The 24610-nt window shown below is 34.8% G+C and overlaps 1 protein-coding gene across 6 annotated transcripts in view; it reads right to left on the bottom strand.

Annotated features, from left to right (window-relative positions):
- Nucleotides 1–24610, bottom strand: part of SNTG1 (syntrophin gamma 1) — a 334795-nt gene that overhangs the window by 71687 nt on the left and 238498 nt on the right. For all 6 annotated transcript variants that reach the window (XR_007199924.1, XM_048286500.1, XM_048286498.1 and 3 more), the window contains one exon: nt 470–508. Coding sequence is in view for 5 of the 6 variants with exons in the window: in XM_048286500.1 (XP_048142457.1) it covers nt 470–508 (39 nt within the window). In the remaining variant the exon portion in view is untranslated. The remainder of the gene's footprint in view (nt 1–469; nt 509–24610) is intronic.

Genomic DNA, 24610 nt, shown 5'->3' with positions numbered 1-24610 from the left:
GGATGAACTGGAAGACCATCAGATTCTGTTTATTCAAAATTCTGCTATTGGCCTGCTCCATAATGTTGTGCAAATATTAATTTTTATGCCTTCATTTGTCAATAGGCAAAAAAACCCCCAAAAAAACCCGAAAGACCACACATTTTTAGAATTTTGGAACATTGACGTATTCAGGCTAATTGTGTAAAAGATAATAACATTCTCCTTTTAGAGTAAAATTGGTAAGACACAATCTGAAGTATATACCTGCATCAAATAGGTTAATTTGAAAAAATTAGGTGTGTTCTTACTTTGATGAAACACTCCAATTTCCTTTGAGATGAGAAAGTAGAAACACCAAGGTACTCTCTAAAGAAAATCTACTGAGAATTCCTCAGTTAGAATAATGAACAGCTACCACACAGTTAAAGATAGTTGAAATGAGAATTAGAATTATAAATAAAAAAAACCCAAATGTTCTTTTTCTTACCTGCTGGTTTATGGGAAAATTCCTGTTGATTTTTTTAATCTATAAAAATGAATAAAGAAATAGATTAATACTCAGTCACTAGAAGAAAAAACAAAACCAAAAAAACCAACTGGATTTTAGACAGATATATCAGACTGTCCCTTTCAAATGATGTTTGCAAAAAAGACAATAAAATTTCCTGCAGTAAAGGGACTGAAACCTTTGACAAGCTCTTTTGAATAATGGTTTATTTCTGTGGTCACTTTGTGGTTCATTCTGCTGTTCAGAATACAGGAGAGGTGAATACATGCAACATTATTTCTAAATTCTAAAACACTATGTCTTTTATTTTTTTTATTCTTAGAAGCTATAAAATAAACTAGAATATTTAACTCTACATAAAATTACATCAGAGCAACTAACTGCCAACCACCACAGTCATCAAACTTTAAGCAAGTTCCTTTCCTTAAGAAAATTTGGGCTGGAACAGATTTGGAAACATCCCTTACTCTACCCGTTTATCCTAGGCACAAAACCAAGTATGCAAAATGACTTCTGATAATTCTTCAAGTAATTTTTTCTTAAAACATTCGATGATATCCCTAGGTGATAGTGAGACAACTAATTCATGAGTTCATGTTTAGCCCTGCAGTTCATGGACTCCATCTAAACAAACACTGCCAGCTTTCTGACACAGAAGTGTCCAATACAAAAATAATTATGTGTAGAGCATACCCATTCCTCCCATTACTAGAACAAAAATGTTGTTTTTTAAGCATAAGCTCTGAAAGCTTTTGACAACCTAGAAAATCTAAACGGTTCATTCATGACAGATACTTAATACCTAGAATAAACATTTAAGTTAATACCTAGAATAAACATTTAAATTAAAGACATTGTCAACTAGGTATCTATATAGAATGTATCTGAATGATCTGGAAACCACAGTATAACATTAAACTGCTTCAACCAACCTTCATGAAGAAAAGAAGAATCACCACTGAACTTCACTCACTCCAGTGTTCACAATGTTGTCCCTAAACAACTGCATGCAGAGATACGAGTGGCAAAAACTGTGCTTTGCTGACTTTAAAACCAGGCTGCAGCAGCAAGCTCTTTGCATTCCTCATGCAAATACTGAGCAAGTCTGTCACTGACATCCCACAGTTTTGCTATCAAAGGATAATTCCCACTGTCAAGAACATGCTGCAAGCAATTTCAGTTGGTTTTCAAATTTATCCTGCATCAAAATTGTCAGAGGAGCATTTCTATCCTTCCTTCTTGCATGTGCACTAGCCTCAGCTTCCTCCTTTCTTCAATGCTAGGTAAGGAGGAGCATTAGAGGAGCTAGGAGATTCAATGGACAAAGAAATAGTATAAAATTAATCCATACATGATAACAACTACCTTAAATGTTATTTTAAAGAAAAAGGAAATAAACCCCACATTTTTTGACAGAAAAAAATATTCAAAGACTTCTGGTATTTATCCCTAAACCAAACATTAATTACTCCAGCATGATAAATCCCTGCTTGTGTTAGTAGAAACTAATAAATCCTTGTCAAAACCATGTATTTTCATCTAATTTAAGCAAATAGCCTGAAAATTTTAAATTATGAAAGAACAATGTTAAGAAAAAGAGATTTTATTTTATAAACAAAATACTGAAAATACCTATTTAGCGGCAAGTCACAGTTTCAGATTAAATAATTTAGGGCTGGTTTTGTTTACTTCAAACACAGAGATCGCATTTTTTTAACAGATATAGAGTGCATTAGTGTACTTTGAATGTTCCTGTAAAATGTAAATACATACTTGAAAAATCATTTTCTCATTAAAAAATTTCCAGCTCATTTTTGTAAAGTAGGATCTAAGCACCTACATTACATGGTTGTTTTAACCACTGTTATTTTGATAATTAAAACAAATATGTTTATCTTTCAGGTCATATGGCGATTTCTTGAAATGCATTATTTTAAATTCTTTTACAGTTTGAAAATTGCATTATAGTTGTTCAAGTCCACCTGAAAATAAAAATTGTTAAGTATGATTAGTTTTAGGAACACCTAAATGTTCATCATTCACATGCATAAATTTGGACATTACAGAAAAAAAAAGTTCTACAATTGAGTGGTACTCATATGTTCTTCCCAGCATGTTACAATGTACATTGAGTAAAATTTAATTTACAGATCTATAATATTTGGCAAGTAAAACCTAAAAGTAAACATTTTCCATACATGAAAAGAAGAAAAAAAATCTTGTTACTTTACAGCTTATCTGAAAGACAACTGTTGCTTCAGTCTTCCATAATTTTACTGAACTCATTGTAATACTATGAGTTATTAAGCACAATCACAGCACACAACACCATGTAACTGATGCAATTAAATGGAATTTGTTTTCATCAGAGGACAACAGTACAATACACTGCAAATATACATGAATGTAATATTTTTAAGTAAAACACAGCAGCGGATACTTACAGTAAAAAAAAAAAAAAGAGGCATTCTGAGAATATTCTTTACAAAGATGTGTTTATACAGAGCAATTAAAAATCAGGAATGGCACAAAAGGAGACACAAGAAGAAGCTAGAAAACAAACTTTTCTGAAGGCAATGTCAGCTGATTTGAAGCTAGCAAGAACTACCTGCTTCTACTTCAAGCACAAAAAACAGGTGCTGAGGGATGATATTCTATTCTGGTTCAATTTCTATGAATGCAAATTAGGAAAAAAAAAATCTAAGAACACCATAGAAAAAGTAATTTGGGGTCTCATGATCAGCTCAAGGTAGAAGGAGGAAGAAGGAGTCAAAAGGAAGGTCTCTGCAGTATCTTGCATCTGACAAGCAGATAGGCAAGTGGTGATGATACGAGACCAATAATGGGATTACAGAATCATAGAATGGTTTAGATTGGAAGGAACATTACAGATCATCTAGTTCCAACCCCCTTACCATGGTCAGGGACACCTTTCACTAGAGCAGGTTGTTCATAGTTCCATCCAGAGCTCTGGCTTTGAACAATTTCAGGGAAGGGAAGAGTATATTTTTGTGAAAACTATCAAGGACGATTTCGAAGCAGAACTGCTTGTTAATGGTATAAATACACTTGACTAGATATGTTCCAAAAGTTCATCTGGCAGTATGTTTGGACATCACAGACATGACGAATACTGGGCAGGGAGATGATATGAAGTGGAACATGATGAAGAATGGCCAAATTCAGTCATTTTTGTGCACGAGATATTGCAATCACAGATTGATATTTTCACAATGATGGCTGTGCCTGCTCTGCAGAGGAAACAAAAAGAAAATGGAACAGAGCACTTCTCAGCATGTACACAAATTAGCAGACTTTGGCTTCAGGTGTGCAAATGATTGCAAATGTTTGGGGCTTTTGAAATTTTATTACTTAAAAGTCTCCATGCCAGAGAAGCAGTAATGCAAAAGAATACTGCTCCATGCTATTATCTTCTTGCATGAATTGTAGCCTATCATTGTTGCTCTCAGCTGAAATACAGCTGATTAAGCTCATAAAAGCTGGGTTTTAAACTTTCACATTCAGTTAAAGCTGAACTGAATTGTTGACTCCTCTGAGAGATGCTATTTCAGACCTTCTTTGAGCAAATAGCACATCAATAACTATTTTCAGATTCCATATGAAGATTTTAAAGTGTAATTTGAAAACTACTATTTATTAGGGGTACGTTTGACCTTTCTTACTTATTTGTATTAATGAAATTTGCTATTTATTCCAATTTAGTCACTGCATCCCCATGAGATGACGAGGAAATGTAACTTTCAGTGAGCACTAAGGACTCTTAAGAGTAGTAAGATCAAGAGATTCCAGGTTTCTCCAATCCTTAAAAATTTAAATAGAAGCAATCAGATGCTTGAAAAATCTATGTATACCACACCTGCTTTGATCCTATTTAATGACAAACTGTATTGTAAATTAGACTCAGAGTTCTAAAGGCATAATAGGAAAGATGATTAATATACAGTATAAGACTCAGGTAACACAACTGGTCCTCTGCAAGAAAAAATAATATAGTAGTGTTAGGACAGAGATCCTGACAGACACCATTCTCTTGGAGTACCTAGGGGAACAGCCAAGACAGAAGGCCAACATATGAAACAAGTGGGCACCAGTTCCTGCTCAGTATTTTGCTGACTTAGGCAGTAAATAAGATTCTCCCACACTTTCACATATGACTTGATCTCTTATTTTCTTGCAGTCTGTAGATATCACGTAACTTTGCAGGTCACAGTAACTTTCCAGTTAAAAAAGAACCCTTTATTTTTTTAATTTTGCTAGCCATATATATGGATTTCCCTAAACCATTTAGACTCTGTAACCTTCTCCATCAATTGTTTGCATTACACAACTGCTGATTTACATTCATTAACAGGTAATTAAAATATAATAGATAGAGAGAAATGTAAATTCATTAGCTAGTTCTTCATCTCATGCATTGAGATGAAGACAAGCAACAATACAGTTTGTGCCATTGGGATGTTAAGTGATTCCAAACAGGAAGCAAGATCATTACAATTTGGAAGAAAACATGAGTCCATGCTGTGATAATCTTATGCTAATGAATGAGTAAGAAAGCGTACATAAAACTTTAAATTAGTAGTTGGCTAGTCTTACTTTCTGTCCTTGCTAGGCTTTTTTTGCTCAGTGGGATAGGTAAGTTGTGGTAAGATTGTGAAACTTTGTTATCCAAATGTATATATTCATTGAAAGAATCAGAGAAGATTTGAAAGAAGCACGCAAAAGCCCATACAAAATACATAATATATTGGTGAATGCATTCAGATATATGTATAATTGCCTATAGACTGAATATAGCAATTCTTGATGCTGGTTTTACAAGCTGCAGTAGATTTTAGAGTTTACACTAAAAATCCATATAAGCTAAGTTATGCTTAATGATCAGTCAATATGTTCTGGAAAATATCGGAGCATAGAAGTATTTAATGCAACATTCACATCTGCTTCTTGACCTACCAGTGATGGCATCATTCTCTGTTGTGTGTTGATCACATTTTACCAGCTGAATGGTTCAAAGGATAAAAGATTGGGATTACTTCCATAATTTCTAGCATTTTCATGTCCTAGTTGGATTTTTCTCAAGACTAGACACACTGGATTGCAAATACACTCAGCCTGAAGGAACTCAGCATCAACTTCCTTGAAGGAAGAAAGGGAAAAACTCCAGAATATATGAACAGTTACATAGAGGAGAGGCTTGATTTAACACTGAATAATGCATAAGCACAGGCATGACCTCTGCTTTCGAGTCTGCTCCTATAGATACCTGCAGGCTGAGTCATCCTCACTATGGTTCCTAGATGAGAACAAAAGTGAGAACCAAGATGGTATGTTTCAGCTTATATAATCAAGGTTATAAAATCTCTCTTGGGAGCCAAAAAATTACAAAAAAGAGATCAAATATTTGTCAATTTTATAGACAATGAGGGCACAATAGACATAATCCAGGAAGTCCCTAATCAGCTGTTTGAAGAAGTCCTAAAGTAGCAGATGGCTGGAAAGAGAAAGGGAAATATAATTATTCTTTTGTTATCACCAGACACAGGAGTAGATGGATCTTTATTCTGGTACCGTATAACAGTGCTCACGGATCATCTTCATCCATATGGAAACTAAAAGGTTTCGTTTTAATCCTACATAGAAGGAGAGGAAGAGAGGCCTGGGACAGTCTTGAGGTCTCATCTGGAAAGCAGAACTCTACAAGCTTCCTTTTAAATTCTACTGACTGCCTTTGTATTAGCCAGTTGCACAAAATATGCAGAGGGCTTCCATGTCTTCATGAGTTCCAATAGATGCCAGTATTTGATAAATATTTTTGGGGCAACAAAATATGGCTAGTAAAACTCAGGAATGCACCCCCCAAACCAGAAGATGTATACTAATCCTTCCTAAGAGAGGTGTTGAGCTTTTGAAAGAAAATATTTGTATATTGAGAGTTATTATTAATTTAGGACACGTAAAAGCACTATCAAAGCACAAATGGCCATCTGAAATGGGATCAAAAACCTGCGTACTATCAAGCCTTTCCTTTCTCACTCAAAGGGATTCAGTGATACACTGAACACTCCAAGCACAGCAGTAATGGATGAATATCAGAAAGAAATACCAGATTTGCACCTATTACAGGAATGTATAGTGGGATCTTAAGGACAAAACAAATCTACTCTTCAAACATCTGTGATGTTCCAATAATAGGAATGCAATTAATTTTACTCAAATTAAAAAAAAGTTAAACAGCGTTGTGGGTTTTTTTTGTTTAACAGATGAATGGCTTCACTTAATGCTGCAATATTTAACAGCCATTCCTAAAACTAGATGTTGCCTTAATGACAATATTGCTATTGTGCCTCTTTAAAGAAGATACATGTGTTACAAACACAGTTTTATAACAGTGAATCTCCATAAATAAAATACCAACAGCAACATGCGTATTATTAGAGACGCGGAAAACAAATTAAATCCAGTGCCTGAAGAAGCTATTATGGTCTCATCTGAAAGAAACATATGTCTCTATACTGAAGATGTATTAGAAGGACTGTGAATAATAAGAATTGAAAAGATGGGAAAAAAAGCCTGACCCAGGAGGAGAGCAGAAGGGATCATTGCTTCAGATAATGAAATGCAACTGGATAATTGTGGCTTATATCATAATAGCAGTTGCTCACTGGAGTATGATTACTGCAGTATCAATCACACTAAGAGTAAAAAAAGCTGGTGTTACTTATTACTGCAGAGTAAGGAAGCCATGTCATTTTTCCAGCAGAAACCAGAGTATTAAATTGTTAAAAATTGATCTATATGTCTCTCCTGGTTTAAAATACCAGAGTTCATTACTTCTCAATTTTTCAAGGCAATTAAATGATATAGATAAGTCCAACTTCAATTTTACTTTTCACTTACAATTTCATTACAACATAACATTTAGACAATATAATATCTAGTATATAATATTTACTTTCAGAATTTTTTGCAGAATGACAAAGGAACAGGAGAAAAGCTTTAATTTAATGGTAGCTGTAGTTTGTCTTATCCTAGTATTTCTGAATGCAAGTTGTAAGCACTGATATGAATTTGTTCATTCTATGATAATACAAAAGAACAGAAACATATGGCTGAAAAACAACTCAATAGATTAAAGCTGTTTCTCGAACCCATTTGTACAGTCCTGCCATGATGAGTCTCTTAATGCCTCATAAGTCAATCTATTAGCAACTACAGCTCTACTTAGCACTGGAAGTTTTCCTTGTATTGAACCAGACTCTTCCCAGTTGCAGTTTAATCCCGTTGTTTCTCATGTAATCCATCACAGAACCAAAGAAGAAACTGCTTGTCCTTTGTGTAGTTTTTCTTAAGTTGAAACGTTATTCTTTTCTTCAGGCAAAGCCAGTTCCATTTCAGTTCCATTTCAAGTTCATGCTATTGTCAAAGAAGCCAGAGCCTACTGCATATGCTACTTCTGCATATGAGCACTGTAGGACACACATTTTTTCTGAATGACCAGGAGGACTGACTAGCACATGACAACAGCTCTGACCCCCACAGCCTTCCTTCAAGAGTCTCACAGCCACTTTTTATCTGCTTAGACTGACACTGAAATCAGTCACGCCTGCATGAATAGCAGTCCCAGCTGTCATTTGACTAGGTGGCTTAGGCAATATCCCTCAGATTTAAGCTCCTGGGAGACAGAAGACTCCCCACAATATTAGGTCCAGATGCTAGACCGAAGTTTTCATCACACACAGGAGTGAGACACTCATGACCAACCAATACATCTCTTCCTCATGGGAAGAATGATCCTTAATCTCACAGCTTTTCCAGCCTGCCAGGCTTTCATTTTATTTTCAATCCACTCTGTCATTGAAGCTTGAAACTTCAGCTCCTGTGATTATAATGCATCACTGCCTGAGAAGGGATCATTTCCCTCTGAAGAAGACCTGTGAGTTGAAATATCTTGTTAGCTAGGTTTTCCTCATTCACAGTAGGTGCTATTGTAGATCTTCCTGGCTTGTTACCAATCATCTTCTCCACACCCCCATTCCAGATTTCACTCTCTCTGACAGCTTTCTCATGTAATTTCTCTACCCACTTCTTATGAGATTTCACCAGCATATAAGTTACAGCTGAGGTACCTTCTCCCCTCAGCCTTCTTTGAGAAGGGAACTGCAAACCATAACTCCTACAAATTCAGTTTAAGATTTGGATTTAGACACCTATAGTTTTGGTTCCCATCTAAAGTTTCTGCTTGAACTGTTAGCAAGTATTGGAAGAAAAATACCTCACAACACAACTTACATTTTCGTCATAGGTTTGCTCTGTATACAATATGTTTGCTCAAGCTCATTACTCTCCTTGTATTCCTTCCCAATAAGAGTCTTATCCACAGCTTTTGACCCACTTCTTTACTGAGTCAAATAGCTCCTTGCCTTTTAGGTCCCTCTTTCCAACCTGGTCTTTTCATTCTGACTAGACTGAAATAGAATAAAGCAGTCTGTTGAAGACTGCAACTAAACCTGTTTTGTTCCTCTGGCCTCAGTCTACAGTCTACTGACCTTGCCCATGAAGAGCTCACAGTTTGCCATGCTTGCATTGGTTCAGGACGCCTCAGTTTGGTACATTTTTAGTTCACACTCAAGCATTTCATATGACAAAAGGGGTAATAAAATAACAAAAGAAATGAGGAATTTTATACAGTCACATCATATACAATTATATATAACATGAGACAATTAACCCTCTTGACAGAACCTAATAGAAATGTACCCAGTGATTTTTTAAATACATTTAATACTTACACCACAGTATACCAGTCTAAATGAATTCCTGCTGGCAACATTCATTAAATTGGCCAGTTGCCAGTGGCATAGACAAATACCTTTACCTGAGGCAACAAACTAAAGAGGCTTTTTGTAGTCTTTACAGGTATTATATCTTCCACCACTCCATAATCAACCCATTCATTACTTTAGTTTGAGTGGATTAAAAATAAAATTATAGAAGCACCTTGTCTTTGTTGTATTGTGTCACATTTCACTTCTTCTGTCTAAAAGAATTACACAATTCTATACTCTTGAAGCTCTCAGAAATAACAGCAATATTTACAAGGCAATTTGGCTGACAGCACCAGATAAACTGCTTGTAAGCTAAAAGAATCTCTTGTTATTACATTACTTAGATAATTTGCTTGACATAATATGAAATAGCTGTTGAGAATTAGGTTTACATGATAATAAACTTGGTATTAACACAACTGGTAAATTTTATATTACAAAAGAAAAAGAAATTTCATATGTCACTGTAAGATAGGTACAAACCGCTGAGTTTTTTAGTACGTGCTTCTGCTGGAAGCTCCCCATTCATCTGTATAACCCATCATTTTAAATTTCACTTGAAACACTCCAAAATTACTTTGTAGTAATTGTATATTTAAAAGTCATGTCCTCATATTTTATAAAATACACCATGCCCCTCCTCCTTACACATAACAGGCTTCACTCTACTCTGTATTCAGATTAATCACAGACTCACTCTAGCACTGTATTCAGTTATACCCTGAGCTGAGTTTTAATGAGAAACTCTTTTGCAGTAAAGCTTCCACGTTGCCATAAATAGAAAAGATCAGACTCTCCTTAACATTCTTTCTCATAACAAGCTGCTGAGCCATTAGCTTAAAAAATCTTGAATTTCCTTCCCTTCTAAGGAATACATTTCTCTGTATTGATCTCCAATTTTACCTCATAACTGAGAATTCATTGTAAAATAGCATGCAAAAATCTCTGCAAATGTGTGTTTTCTCTAGTCTCTTCTGGCATTTCTGAAAAGGAATGCTCAAATACTGATCAATATGGTCAAATACAAGTGTAAAGAGCTGTGTATCAGTGAGACCATGGATGAAAGGTAGGTCAAGGGGTAGAAGATGTCAAGGGAGAAAAAAGAGTAGGGTAAAATTTTTTGCACAAATGAATTCATTTTCAAGCTCAGACTCTTATTTTTCCTTCTTCTTTGAGAAGTGTGTTAAAGGACCATTTAATTTTAACAATATTGTTAAACTGACACTAATAATAGATGGCATTTTTTTTTTGCTTTGGGTATGATCTTGTAATCCTTAAATAGGAAGAGGTATAATAGTTAAGATCAATGAGATTTTCTCCAACCTCTCATAAACTGCCAATTTATTGCCATTAAGAATGGCTAAGACAGGCACTGAGGATGTTACAAGCAAATTTATAGATGACTTTTTCTTTAGTGTGCATTTTGGACAGATTTCAGAACAACAACTCCCTGCCGAATTGCATTTCAGCAGTAAGGGAGATTGTTTAGTCAAAAGTATATATTTTTTGCTCTATCAGTATTTCTTGTAGTTCAAACGTGATTTAGAGAGGGTCCATAGAAGAGCCAGAAAGACAGTCAAAGGACTGGGAAGCCTGCCATACAAGGAAGGGCTAAAAGAACTAGGATTGTTCAGCCTTGAAAAAAGAAGGGTTAGGGTAGACCTTATTACTTGTTCCAGTATTTAAAAGGTGACTAAAAAGAAGATGGAGACTCCCTTTTTACAAGGAGTCACAGGGAAAAGACCGGGATAATGAATACAAGATATTCCTGTGGAGATTCTAATTAAACACAAGAGGAAAAGTTTTGACAATAAGAACAACCAGTCATTGGAAAAACCTCCCCACAGGGAAGCGGTGGATTCCCCCAACTTTGGATACTTTTGAGATTCACCTGAATGTGGTTCTGGGCATCTTGTCTAGACTGTGTCTTTGCCAAGAAAGACGGGATCAGATGATCCTCAAGCTCCCCTTCCAACCTGGGGTTCTAAGATTCTATAATATCATATAAATACAAATATAAATACAAATAATAGTGTCCCACATTTTCAAGATAGAAACGTGTCAATTTCTCTAAGTTTCAACATTAAAAACAATATCGAAGGAAGAACCATCCCTATGACATTTAAATTACTGGAATCAATTTAAAAAATATTCTTTTTTTTTTTCCATAATGTCTTTTCTCATTACTTTAGTGAAGTTCTAGTTATCTATTATGGACCTTATCTTTCCTGAAAGAAAAAGGCATGCACACACTTGCTGAGAAAATTACTCCAGCACTGTAGTTAAAAGGAAAATCAGGAAAACAAATTATTCAACAAAGGTATAATGATGAAGACAATGGCATAAGTAGAACACAAAAGCTGTAATTTACAAGTGAAATGCTTATGTCAAGCTGTAAGAAAAACAGATGCTGCATAGTAATTAAAATTGTATGTGGTCACATTATTATATATTGCCACAATGAGAGAATTAACTGCATAAACTTGACATTATTATAAAAACACTTAAAATAGTAATATATATTAAAATGGTGTATTATTATAAGAAATTAGAACTGAACAAAGCAACTAAATATCTGAATAATATCATGCCTAGTCTTAAAGCATAGACTGCTGTGAGAGCATAGGCTCAAAGCCCACGGAGAAGAAAGTCCTGAAGATGAATGAAGGCAGCAATGCCATCAAATATAGAATTACTCTTTCACTGTGAGTACTAACTGTTCTTAGCAGTAATTAGGTGGATGTTCACACACACATTACAACTTGCAAATGATTTAGTTCCAAGCTGGTCACAACTGAAAAAAAACCAGTAATGTAATAAAGTTCTACAAAGACAGTTTTTACCCTGAAACCATAGGCACTGGTTGTTCTGTGGCACACAAAACTTATAACTTCTACTTCAGCGCTATTTATTTCATCTAGAAACTTCCTGTACTTAGCAAATGCATTTGGAACAGAAGCTCAGTCTCTTGTAGGTTTTAAGTAATGTAATAAGGACGTATTTGGAATGCGCATTTCTAAAATGCTTCTCATTAATGTACACCTAATATCCTCTCTTGTTTCTAAGATGATCTGACTTTATTCAAGATTGTGTCACATTTATCAGTGGTGACAATCACCTCTTTATAATTGACCTTTTGAGTAAATTCTCATCAAAAAGAGCATTCAATGCCTTTTCTTTCTTGTCACTGTCTGCCAATAATTTTCTTTTCAATATGGAGTCAACCAACCCTTTTCTTGTCCTCTCCGTTATCAATGGTATGCCTCAAAACTATTTTCACTCTTATCACTTGCCAGCTGAGATCTCATCTTGTCCTACCACATTTCTAGTTCTACGTAGACAAGGGATATTTCCCAAGCCCACTCCTAGTTACAAATTCTACTGTGCTACTTATTTCCTCTTTTTTGGGATACAGAAAAGTTCTTCATTTAGCCATGCCCCTTCTTTAAGTTCCTTTTCTTACCAGTGGACTAGTAGAGCACGCATCTTACACAAAATATGGCTATCTATTGATTTTTGATTATAAAAGTATTCATATATAAAAATGTAAAAGAAGTTATTTAGCACTGGTAACACTGTATTAGTAGACTCGTGCTCTAAAGGAAATTCTACTGAAATAACAGGAATAAACACAGTGATAGAGACAAAGAATACCAAGAGCTACTAAGAAGCTGATGAAAGACTGATAAAAAGATTGGCACTATTGAAAATAATCCCTTAAATAATACTAACTTTTCTAATCTTCTAATGCTTGGGATAGAAGATGCCAACATGCAAAAAAAAAAAAAAAGTACTATCATTTTTTAAGCTGAAAGTGTAACATTTCTGGAGCTATAGGGTTGTCTGTTCAAATCTAAAGGAAAAAAAAGCATGCCTCAGAGTTGTCTTTTGACAACATAAAACCAACATGGTCAGTGAAGCTATGAGGCGTGTTTATTATTTGCTGATGACCTGGTCAAGATGCAAACAGGCTCCTAAGTCACTCCACTGTAAAGACCAAGTGGTATTATAACCAGGAACCAGTAGGAAGTTTCCATGAGTCTGTTTCTAGGGTTTTAAAAAATGTAAGCATAATACACATAAGATGTGATTTCTTTTGGTTTGGTCTATGAACTTACAAAGGTAAAGAGAAGTGGGGTTTGGATCAGAAGACTAAACAGAGGTCAGAGAACTATAATTGCTTTAAGCCAGGTTTGGCGTACAATCTATCCAGCTATGTAAATGGAAAATTAATTTACTAGTAGAGCCATCTGCAAGTCTAGATGTTCTGGAGAGTTCTAGTTGCTATTTGAACAACAGGGAATACTCTTTTTTTTTAATTCAAATTGCATACTCTGTTTTCCTGACTGCTGCTTTTTATATTTTTGAGATGAAAATCCTGTTTATGGTTACTGTTTGGTAAGTGAATGAGCTAATAGCCATACTGCTGCAGCAAGAGTAGCTAGCTTAATTAAGGTGCAGACATACACTGCTAAATAGTCTGGAGAGGTATACTGCCTATCTTGTTAAGCACATAACTTTAAAAATAATCTGTTTAAAACAGCTTGTGAATAGCCTCTTAGGATTTGGCTTGCTATAATATTTTAAAATATAGTTTATGTGTATACAGCAATACAAAGATCCATTTATGTTAATCTGGTGAAAAAGGAAATAATTCTGATATCAAACTTGCATACACACTGCGACTTTTCAATTATTTAAAGAGTAGCGGGAAAAGAATGTTAGCTCCATAACTCTATAGGGGCTATGTCAGCCTAAGGACATGTTTCTCCTTGTGGAACACTCTATTTATGATGTAAAAAAAGTAAAGCCGTTAAAATTAATATTTCTACAGCTACAAAATGAGAAAAACATTTAAATGGAATGCACATACTACTTAAATTTGAGTTTGAGGAGCCACCTGTGCTTTTCTGCCTGGCATAGAACAAAATAATTGATAAAAATAATATATTCGCTCCCTGTAACATCTCTATCATACAAAAATATGTACAGGTGAAAGCCCAAACATTGCTGTAGTCATTGGTCATTTGTACTTAATTTAATAAACATAAAGCAAAGGCCCTTTAAGATTTGTTTCACATTTGCATTTCTATGACTCCTCTTGCAATAAAAAATCTCCATGACTTTCTTTCCAGACATCTGGAGTATCTCATGAAAACTCATTTCAACACCTCGGAACACTTCATGGAAGTGATTAATAATAATTAATACACGAAATGGGATCTGAAACAGTAGAACAGGTGTCTAAATGTCGGGCCTTTTTGTCTCTTTGGCAGAACCTTTCTTTGTGAGTGGTGCTGACTAAAATGATATTCACAATTCTGTGGACATTTACCAATAAAATCCACATTACTAAAGGTTTTGAGGATTAAACTTTACATTCATTTTTTTCCCTTCTAGAGACAGTTTAGGTTATTCCATCATTTTGCTTCCACAATGTTTTGATTACCTCTCTCCTCCTACATGAATGGGAATCCTCGGTGCATCTTTTTCATAATGCATATATGAGAAGAGGAATATTTTTTCCTTTCTGAACAAAATAGTAAAGCAGGGCAATGGATGCTATGATTTCTTCTAAATCTACACAGCTGCTGTAGGCTGGTATTCCAGTGAAGAAATATTAAACAAATATATATCCAAAAATACCCAGTAAAACTTGTATTTTCCCTATGCAATGATAATGCTACAATAAAGCCATAATTTTCCCCAGGTACATCTGCACCTGGGAAGGGAAAACAGCAGCCACAATGAATGGGAAAGCAAAGAGGAAAAGAAAAGCAAGAAATATTTTTATTTACACACTTTATTCAGCAATGATTGAGTCCATTTCTCATGCATTATGCATCAATCTGACTTCCTCAAAGCAATTTTTTTCACACAAATTATGCCACAAGTTAAGAAGTCTCAGCACTCCAAAATGGTGCAGAATGCTTCCTATAAGGTGAGAGCATCTCAAGAAGCATGGATTATAATTTCTTCTCAAAACCTGAGACACTTTCATTAGTTTTTAAAACTTCTGGGAATTGCGAAGGAAGACAGAAGAAGGGAAAAAGGTAAAGAAGGCTTATCTGACTACAACATTCACAAATATAGAAAATCCCCAGCTGCTAAGTAAAAGACGTCTACATGAGGTCTATTTTTGCTGATCTTTCTCTTTCATGGAAAATTTGGCTGCAGAAATTCATGTGGACTTTTCTCATCCAGCTTATATATCCACACAATGTACCCAGCCTTTCAATTGTGCTAACACAACTGTTTGCGGTGCTGAACTGTTTATAAAATCAGGGAACTAAGCTGGGATAAAAAATCTGCAAAAATGAAAGTTACACTGTAGTATAGGGAGTGAAGCATCCAATTTGGTAATGGTAGATAATACCAGAGTGCCCACCCAAGATACGGGAGACACAGTACTCAGGCTGCAGGAGGAGAAGTATTTATCTGCTACACTTAAGCAGTACTCCTGCTGGATGAATCCTACCAGACAATATGAATGAGCCCCTTGTCTCCTGTCAGCAGCATTGGCAAGAATTCTGCATGCAGCTCTATGGATAGCACAGAGAACAGCCTCTGGAAGGAGGAGCACAGCCTCAGCCTCGCGTTGTCCCTGGACATCCTTTGGCCAGCAGTGAGGCAGACGGCATCATGCTGCAGGCTGAGTAGCACGGAGAATTCCTGTCTCTCATGTCAGGGTGACTCTAACAACCTGTAGGCTATTATGCTAAAGCACCCTCTTGCCATTTCCTATTAGAAGTGGGAGAGGTAAGTACTTAATTCAAGGAGATGGAACTACCCTCTGGAGATATCTGGGTTCTTTATATAGTTAATGGGATAGAAGTAACTGTCTATGTTAAGAGGATGGGTTCACTTCCTTCAAGTCTTGAAGACATTTTTTAGTATCCCTTTATTACGTAGGGAATTTGGGTGGAGATGATCTTGCCTTTCAGGGACAAACAGCTACCATTTCTGTGAGATTAGCTAAATTAGAAAGTAGTTATAAAAAGAGAAGTCTAGTTCCTTGGCAATCAGATACCAGAGAAGAAGAACTGCTGAAACTCCTCTGACAATGTTAAATCGAACAAATTATGTGAGAAGGCCCAGGATGTTGACACATCACAGGAAGTTTTTCATCCTTTTTATTACCTTACAAAATTGCTTTAGGAAATAAACACAGTGAAAACAATATTTTCTCCTAGGCAGGTAACAGATTTTTCCCTGGAGTAAACAGCCATAAACTTGTGTGTTTGTTCACCAACAGACATAGAAATATTTTTGGAATTTGAACATATACTATTTTACTCTGGTTTTTTATTAAGATTCATCATCTGTACAAACAGGAAACTAATAAAACATGCAAATATATCATATCTGCATATATTTGTTGTACATATTCAAATCTACCTCTGAACAATGGGATCTATTACTTGAATGGTCAGCATATAATGGGCACAAGAACACTTTTTACTGTTCTGTGTGGTTTCAATGAATCACACTGGAAGAGAAGTAGAATATCTATCAGCAATTAGAAATATAAATAAGGTTTGCCTTCTGACTTTTAAAAAGTAACCTTATGAATAAAATTGGAATTAGCATGTTGACAAGCTAAATTGTATATCTGCATTGACTTTACATCACATTTCTGCTAATGCAGCCAAAAGTAAGTGTAAGGATTAACACAAATCAAATTCTTCCCCAGTTGCACTTTATGTTGTATTTTATGACACTGAACCATTAAGTAGTCACAGGTGAGATGGACAGGCATTCTTTAACTGCCTGATTGCCTCCTTTCCAGCAGTATTTTATGATTTTTTAATTCTGTGTCTAAAAATTAGTGACTACCTTTCCTGTCACAGGAGGTCTCAACAAAGGTAGAATTTAGGATCCTGTTATGTACTCTTTAGCACATAAAGTGCTCTCTTGAAAAACTACCCCAGCATAACTGGTAATTGGCTCATAAAAAAGCAAAACTGGGGAATAAGAATTACATGATTACATGCATCAAATATAAAAATATATATTCATTTTAATATTGATCAAATATATGTGATTAACTGCTTCTGAGACATTATTTCATAAAGCAAAGGATTTCAGGCTTTATTTTAGAAAGAGATGGAGCAACAAAAAGTTGTTTTATACATTTTTTATAGATTTAGGCCAAAAGCTGTATCAAGTGATTTTATAAATGCAGTAAAGAAAAATTTATTTTGATTCACTGTACTACAGTTCCTGTTAGGTACAGTTAGGCAAATGCCTTTTTATAGCCTGCAAAATTGTTAAAAAATTTGTAAACAGTTAGAAAAAAAGGAGAAAAGCAGAAACCTCTCATACACTCATTATAAACAGTTCAAAAAGGTAGCAATTCTCAAAGGAAATTAATAGTTTTTCAGTGCAGTAAGTCAGAGAGTACCATGCACTGGGAAATGAGAATGAAACAAGGTGCTTCATTCTCAGTTTTTCAAGCCTGACTTCATGATCTCAGTGATAGTCTGAAACAAGTTTTGGATGTAATTACCTCATTCTCTGAAATAAACAAACCAGTGAGAAAAACCAACAAAACACCCTGCAATCATGTTGGTGCCCACATAGGTGATCAGCACAGCTATAATTTCAGACATTTCAGACTTTCCACTTAACTACCCCAGGTATTTTTAGGAGATAAAAATCTTGTCACAGAGTTACACAATACCTTTTGCTAGCAGGGAAATGGCAATTCACAAGTATTTGGGGCTCCTTTCCTCTGCAGCTTGGTGATCATTTGTTGTTTTGCCTGTTGGGGTTTAGTTGCTCTAACCTTTTAAACCTGCCCTGGAATGGCTGGATTTCCTCTCTTCTACTCCACTACTCTGCCTCTCTGACTCCCTTCTGTTCTGCAGGCAAATATAAGCTGTGCACTGCTTGAATGCACTTGCTCTCTATGGCACTTTATGAAGCAAGACAACCAAATGGAGGAAGTGCTTTCAACACATTAGGCTACTAATAATGTATACCCGGAGGTGTTTTATAGCTTTTTGAGTGCATTTAAATTTCTTTTAATTCTTTTTATCTTTTCATTCTCTGGTTGTGGAAGAAAGGCAGAACTTTTGATGTAGCCACCTTTTAAAAATATATTTTAAAAGTGAGTAAGAGGAAAGGGATGTCAAAACAAGTTTACATTGCTTTAAATACAAATAATATTTGTGTTTGTTGTGGGTTTTTTAAGGTAGCAAAGAGAAGGAATACAAAAAGAAAGGTTATTATAGCCTAACCTCCCACTTCCCAGTTGCTATTTTATCAACAGCAGTTTGTGATTCAACAGCACTTTTAACACATTCTCACTGAAAATAAACGAATTGTGGAATATTGAACATTTTACTGCATGACAACAACTAGGTTACAGTAGCTGGAAGTCTCCAGCTGCTACTGAAAGGGCAGCTTGGCATTTTGGCAGTAAAGGGCAACTTATAATGAGTCCTTTCTTCTTCCATGTGTTACCTCTCTGCAAACCCCCAAATGGCTTACCTTTATCCCCAGTTGGACTGCTCCTATTTCCTTTATTCTTGTCATCATTTTTTTGCCACTTAAAATCAATCAAGAGGTGTTGTTTGGTTTTGGGCTTTTTCCCCTAAATGGCAGGCTTGTTACCCTTCACCAGGGTGGAATGTTGAGAGCAAGTGTGACATTCTTCCAAAGTGTCTTGTAACTAAACAAATCATAGTTTATATTATAAAGTGTTAATTAAGCCTTCAATAATAATAGAATGAGGGAAGAGAAAGATCTCAGACCTCCACATAGATCTGCAGAGAATAAAGAACATATTGAATATTGATGTTTTGTTTTTATTTAAATACTAGCACAAGGATAAAATTTAATCTGACTTCTAACAAAAGTGGACGAATCAAAGTACAGGGATTCTTTACTGAGTGAGAGCATCATATACAAAACTGCAAAAATATTCTCTCTGCTTTTTTTTTTAAGATTTACATAAAACAGGTAAATTTAAAATAAGGGCTTTTGATTGTATTGTCTCTAGGGACATTGCTTGTCTTAAATTTTATTTTAGAGTTCTATATAATACTAATACAAATGTTAATATTTTTATCAGATATTATTAACCACTGCAAAAGTTGTGTACTTGTATACAGCAAAACAGAAAAGATATTATTAAAAATAGCATGAACAGATGCAACATTTTGGAGAAGCATAGAAAGAAAACTTAATTTATTTTGAAAACCTATCATGAGTACTTGAAGTCTACACTGTATATTCCAAAGCAAAACTGCAAGACTGCATGTCTCTTTGATGAGTGGTGTCACCATAATCAGAATGTGTCATAACAAATGCTCCAATTATGAAGACAGAAGTTTCTTTTTACAAATCTCCCAGAAAGTTCTGGAATAAATATTCTTGAAGAAATATTTCTCAAAGAAATATTCTTTTCTTGCACTTTTTTCCTACCTGCCACATTGCCCTTTAGACTCAGGTACATCATAGAGATGCAGATTAAACACCCTGGAGAAACAGCAATACAGTTTGGCAAGACTTAAGTTTCTTTGCAGCTAAATCAGTACATCTAGGAGGAAATAAAATCACCCATAATTATTTAAGCAAGGTACAAATAAAAGGTTTGTAAGATAAGACACACCTCAAATTGCCAAAAACATAATTAAATATCAGATGAGGCCATATGTAACGCTTGAAAAATGTGACATAGAAACAAATGTGGTTTTAGTTGTGCAGCTGATAACAGCCTACATTTAAAAAAGAGAAGAAGTAAGGAAAAGTAGTGATTTAGGCTGTAATCCTGAGGGTGCACTGACTACAGTTATTCATGTAGATCTCCATGCCTTAAGAGAATCATATACGGAGAAAAATGGCAACAGTATGTTACATGTGTATCAAGTTCTGCTTTTTAAATTTCCCTGGAGAGACCTCAGTATCAATGCTGGAATGACTGACTATCTGTATAGTCTTCCATTTACAGGCTTGAGAATGGAATGCAGAACAAAAACTCAAAGTGTCAGAACACTTTGAGCACTTGAATGGCTAATACTGCTTTAAAAAGTGTTGAATGTGGATTTAATTAATAATGCCCAATTTATCTGACTATTTGTGCCTTGGGAAATGTGAATCATATATGTAAAAATATTCTGTTAGTAATACTTGATAGACTTGAGATAATTCTCTCTTGTTTTGGCCTTCATTTTATAATGCTTTCCACTTCTAAATTACTGACAGTATTTTAATTTTGCACTACTGCAGAATATAATGTAAGAGGTTTGATACTAATGTTGGTAATTTCAGATTTTCTTCAAACATGCATAGCTGAGTAACCAAAAAAAGTTTAATATCATTGTAATACACAGATCATAAGGCATCTAAGAGCGTATAATCCCTGAAAACTCCATAATTACTAACATCAGAGCATTCTGATGATTTGCCATTGCATTTTAACTAAAAAATTAAAATGTGAAATCTGTTCACTCCATGTGAGTGACATTGATTTTTTCATGTAATATAACATTCCAGTATGTTCTTACTGGTGGTAGTATCCACCATAAAAAATTAAACATGTTCTACTAATTTCTTCTGATAACTTACTAACACTGAATGTAGTCCTGTGATATTTTATTCTTCCTAGGAGTGGAACAGATTGAATTAGTCTAATTAGTTTTCTTCTCCTGTTTTGTACTCATTTGTCTCCTCTTCTACCTAATGGTTTAAAGAATCCCTCTGCCCAAACTTCAACACTGTAAAGATAAGGTATTACCATTTTCTTTTTTCCAGTGAAAGTGAAACAAATATATTTGTTCTCTTAGCAGCCATTTATTTCCCTAGGCACTACTCTTTAAGCATAAGATTAAAGTTCAATTGAACTTTTAAACTTTGTTCAAAACAAAGGCTTAGGTTCTGGAAAACACATCCACTGTGCCAATATTCAGTTTGTAGACCTCTTGATCCTACTGCTTTTATGCTATTGTTATGCTTCTACCAGTAATGTGTGCCTCATTACTTTCACAAATACCTTATTTTACCCAGAAAAATGCAACATAATGGCATGAAGTGAAGTTACTGTGAACTAAATCTTTTAAGATCTTGTGGGCATTCTCAAGAGAATCTTAAAACTTTTTGCCACATCCTGCTTAGCAACTTTACCTCAGCTGTCTGTCATTCCTGTCTGATGAAGTTCATGTTGTTTCTTTGCTGTCAAGTGCTGGCTTCAAGGTAAGAAGCATAAATGTGCAACTGTTGCAGTGTCTCTCACAGAAATGATGGAAGAGGAAAAGCAAAAGTAGTATTATTGCCCTCAGTATAGAAAACTCTGCCACAGAGAAAGCAATGGACAAGTGACAAATACTGAGTTGGGAGGATAAATGCCCAAAGATTCTATGAAGCTATATCCTAGAAGTTGCTAACTAATATGTATTTTTTTTAATTATTCTTTTGTTACAAAGACCTAAAATGTCTGACTTTTACTGTATTAAAGCCATTTAAAAAATTGCCTTTAAGTTCCTTGACAATTGCAGAACATGAATTAGGGATGTATTGGCAACTGGTGGTTCTTTATAGAGTACATGACTTTGAATTATTTTCTTAGACTCTTCCAGAGTGTAATTTCTTCAAAAGCTACATGACCTATTGTATACTGTCATCCTAAAATTCTTTAACAAAAGAGACGTTAAAGACAAGAAATCAGTATTGACTACCACCGAAATTAATACAATTTAAAAGTTCATGGAAAGGCAAATAGTTCATAGCTGAATCGAAACAACTGAATTGAAAATTCCTACTCAGAGCATTAGCAAGAAAAGAAGCAGCAGCTTATTCCCTTTTTAAAATAAAAGATGTAGAACCTCACCAGTTCATAGAGGAATTAGAGTTTCCAAGCCCAGGTTCAATTTAACAAATTCAGATTTTAGCACATGAACTTCAGTATCCGGATTGCTTAGACTAAATCTTCAGGTTTAATATAACCCTTCTGGTTTTAGAGGCTATTGATAAAACTGGTGAATTGTTAACACAGATGCAATTTAAGTGACTCAAGTTGGAGAGGAATCCATCTTCAGAAATGAATGATCTTTATAGATTCATCACCTCATCAATTACAGTGTGACATTAAGTCACTTCCAACAGAGCATTTATATATTATGCATTTTGGTTGCATACCAATATACAAGCCCATTCATGTTCTGTAATTTTAATGTATTTCATCTCATATGAGAAAGGGCTTCTTGGGAGCCAAAGAAATTCAAATTAGCAGTATCACTGTCAGTGTCCTTAAAACGTGGAGGATACTTTTGCTAACCTCCTGAAGATGTGGAAAAAGAGTGCATACCTGAGGTCTGTCTTTTGATGAATATCTGAGATGAAATAAACTACATCAGTAAGCCTATGGATTTTTTTAAATCTTTCCTTAATAGTCAGAATATAATTTTCTGTATCTCTGCTTTAAAATTTAAACTATCTTGTTGCACAATAATATGAGTTCTCTCTCATATTGTACAAAGTCTAACCACTGCAGGAAAAATGTGTTTGCTTGCAGACACCACCTTCCAGCTTCCGTTCAGTTAGCAACACTGCCTTTCAAAAATGGTGATGATGTCAAGGCATTTTGGTTTTGCTTCTACTCCTGCATTTCTGTTATCTTGCTCTCTTGTAGATACCGGCTATACTGCTGATCCTGCAATTCAGTCACATCATATTTGCATCAGATGTGGACATATCAGATCATGAAAGAAGAGTTTTTGACATTACCCTTACAAAATTTTAATTGAATATAGGTTCAAGAAGGTATCTTGAAGGCAGGGACCATATTTCACAACTATTAGAGATATGTGGGAATATAGGACTTGTTTTTCAAATTTTTGGGGTTTGAATCATCAGATAACTTTTTTCAGCCAGTTTGTGTGTGACAAAGTAAAATAATTCAGATTTTCTGACTGCGACTGGTATGCTTTTGTTTTTTGGTTTGTTTGGTTGGTTTTTTTTGTTTGTTGTTTTTTTTTTGTTTGATTGGTTGGTTTGGTTTTGGTTTTTTTTGGTCACCAAAAATATCCAGGCACTTCTTTGGGAGATTTATTCAGAGAAACTCACTTTGGCCCCTCAAAGACACCAGTGACAGGATTTATATATATCTCCTTAGGTATCAAGTATGAACTCACCACCCTCGGGTCCTTTAACAGTCAAAAGAAAGACAGACATGTCCTGAGGGAATTGATTTCATTATAAAATGGATGTCGACAGTAAATAATAAGATTCACTCTTTGGATATCCTGCTTTAAGACATCTAAAGTTAAGCAACAGAAATACCACCAAAATCTACAGAGCCCAAACTTGATACAAGGGTAAAGGAAATGCTTTCAGAAACAATCTAGCTCTTATAGTCCTTTTTTCTGCTTTCTTTCTGCTTCCTTCTTTTTCAAAAGGTAGATAGATGTGAGAAAGAGCATGTAAGTTACTATTTCTATGAAATACATGGTATTTAAAAGAAACAAACTATTTTCTGTAACCTCTAGCTAGAAATGAGAAGTTAATTGAAACTAAAAATCAGTCAATTTATCCAAAGAACTAATAAAAAATTCCTTTACTCTCTTTGTTTCTTTGCCTCTGGATGACACAGTAAGGGAGAATGACTGTGAGTAAATGCCTGTCTCAGAGGAAAAAATGCTAACATCAACAGTATGTGCATGTCAATAACCATCTTTTAAAGAAAGAAAATACAGGGACCTCTAATCACATCTAATCATTCATCTGTGAAACAGTTTGGTTTTTTTTCCCCTCTGTATTCCTAATGTTTCTTATATTCACTTATCACGTATGCTGTCAAATAACTAATTCTTTCTGGCAACTGACAATTTAAAAGAAAAGTATATTACAGGAAAGAGAGTGTCATTATTTTCCATAAGTTCATAAGTGCTATGAACAAATAGGACAGTTCTAAAAATAGACTCATGTATAATTATCATAGCCGTAACTCTCACGGCTATTTCACAGGATGTCTTTGGGATAACGTAAGTGCAAAGATTGGCATAATAGTTGCATAATTTAGGCTATTTACCTTTTATAAAACTTTATAAATATTTTATATATATAAAACTTCAGATAAATTCTTTCTGTAATTTATGGAAATTAGTGTAGAATGATAAAATGTACTTGGAAAAAAAAATCACATAATAACATTGCATTGCCAAAATCCAAGTTACGCTAAGTAACCATAATTATAGTCTCATCAGAGCTAAAGTGTTTAAAAACACCTGTAAAATTTAGGTGCCTCTGTCTGTTGTTACAAGCAAACAAATAC

The sequence above is a fragment of the Corvus hawaiiensis genome, chromosome 26 (genome assembly GCF_020740725.1).
Source record: "Corvus hawaiiensis isolate bCorHaw1 chromosome 26, bCorHaw1.pri.cur, whole genome shotgun sequence".
NCBI lineage: Eukaryota > Metazoa > Chordata > Aves > Passeriformes > Corvidae > Corvus > Corvus hawaiiensis.
The sequence above is the reverse complement of the archived record's forward strand: the minus strand, read 5'-3'. Positions and strand labels throughout refer to the sequence as shown.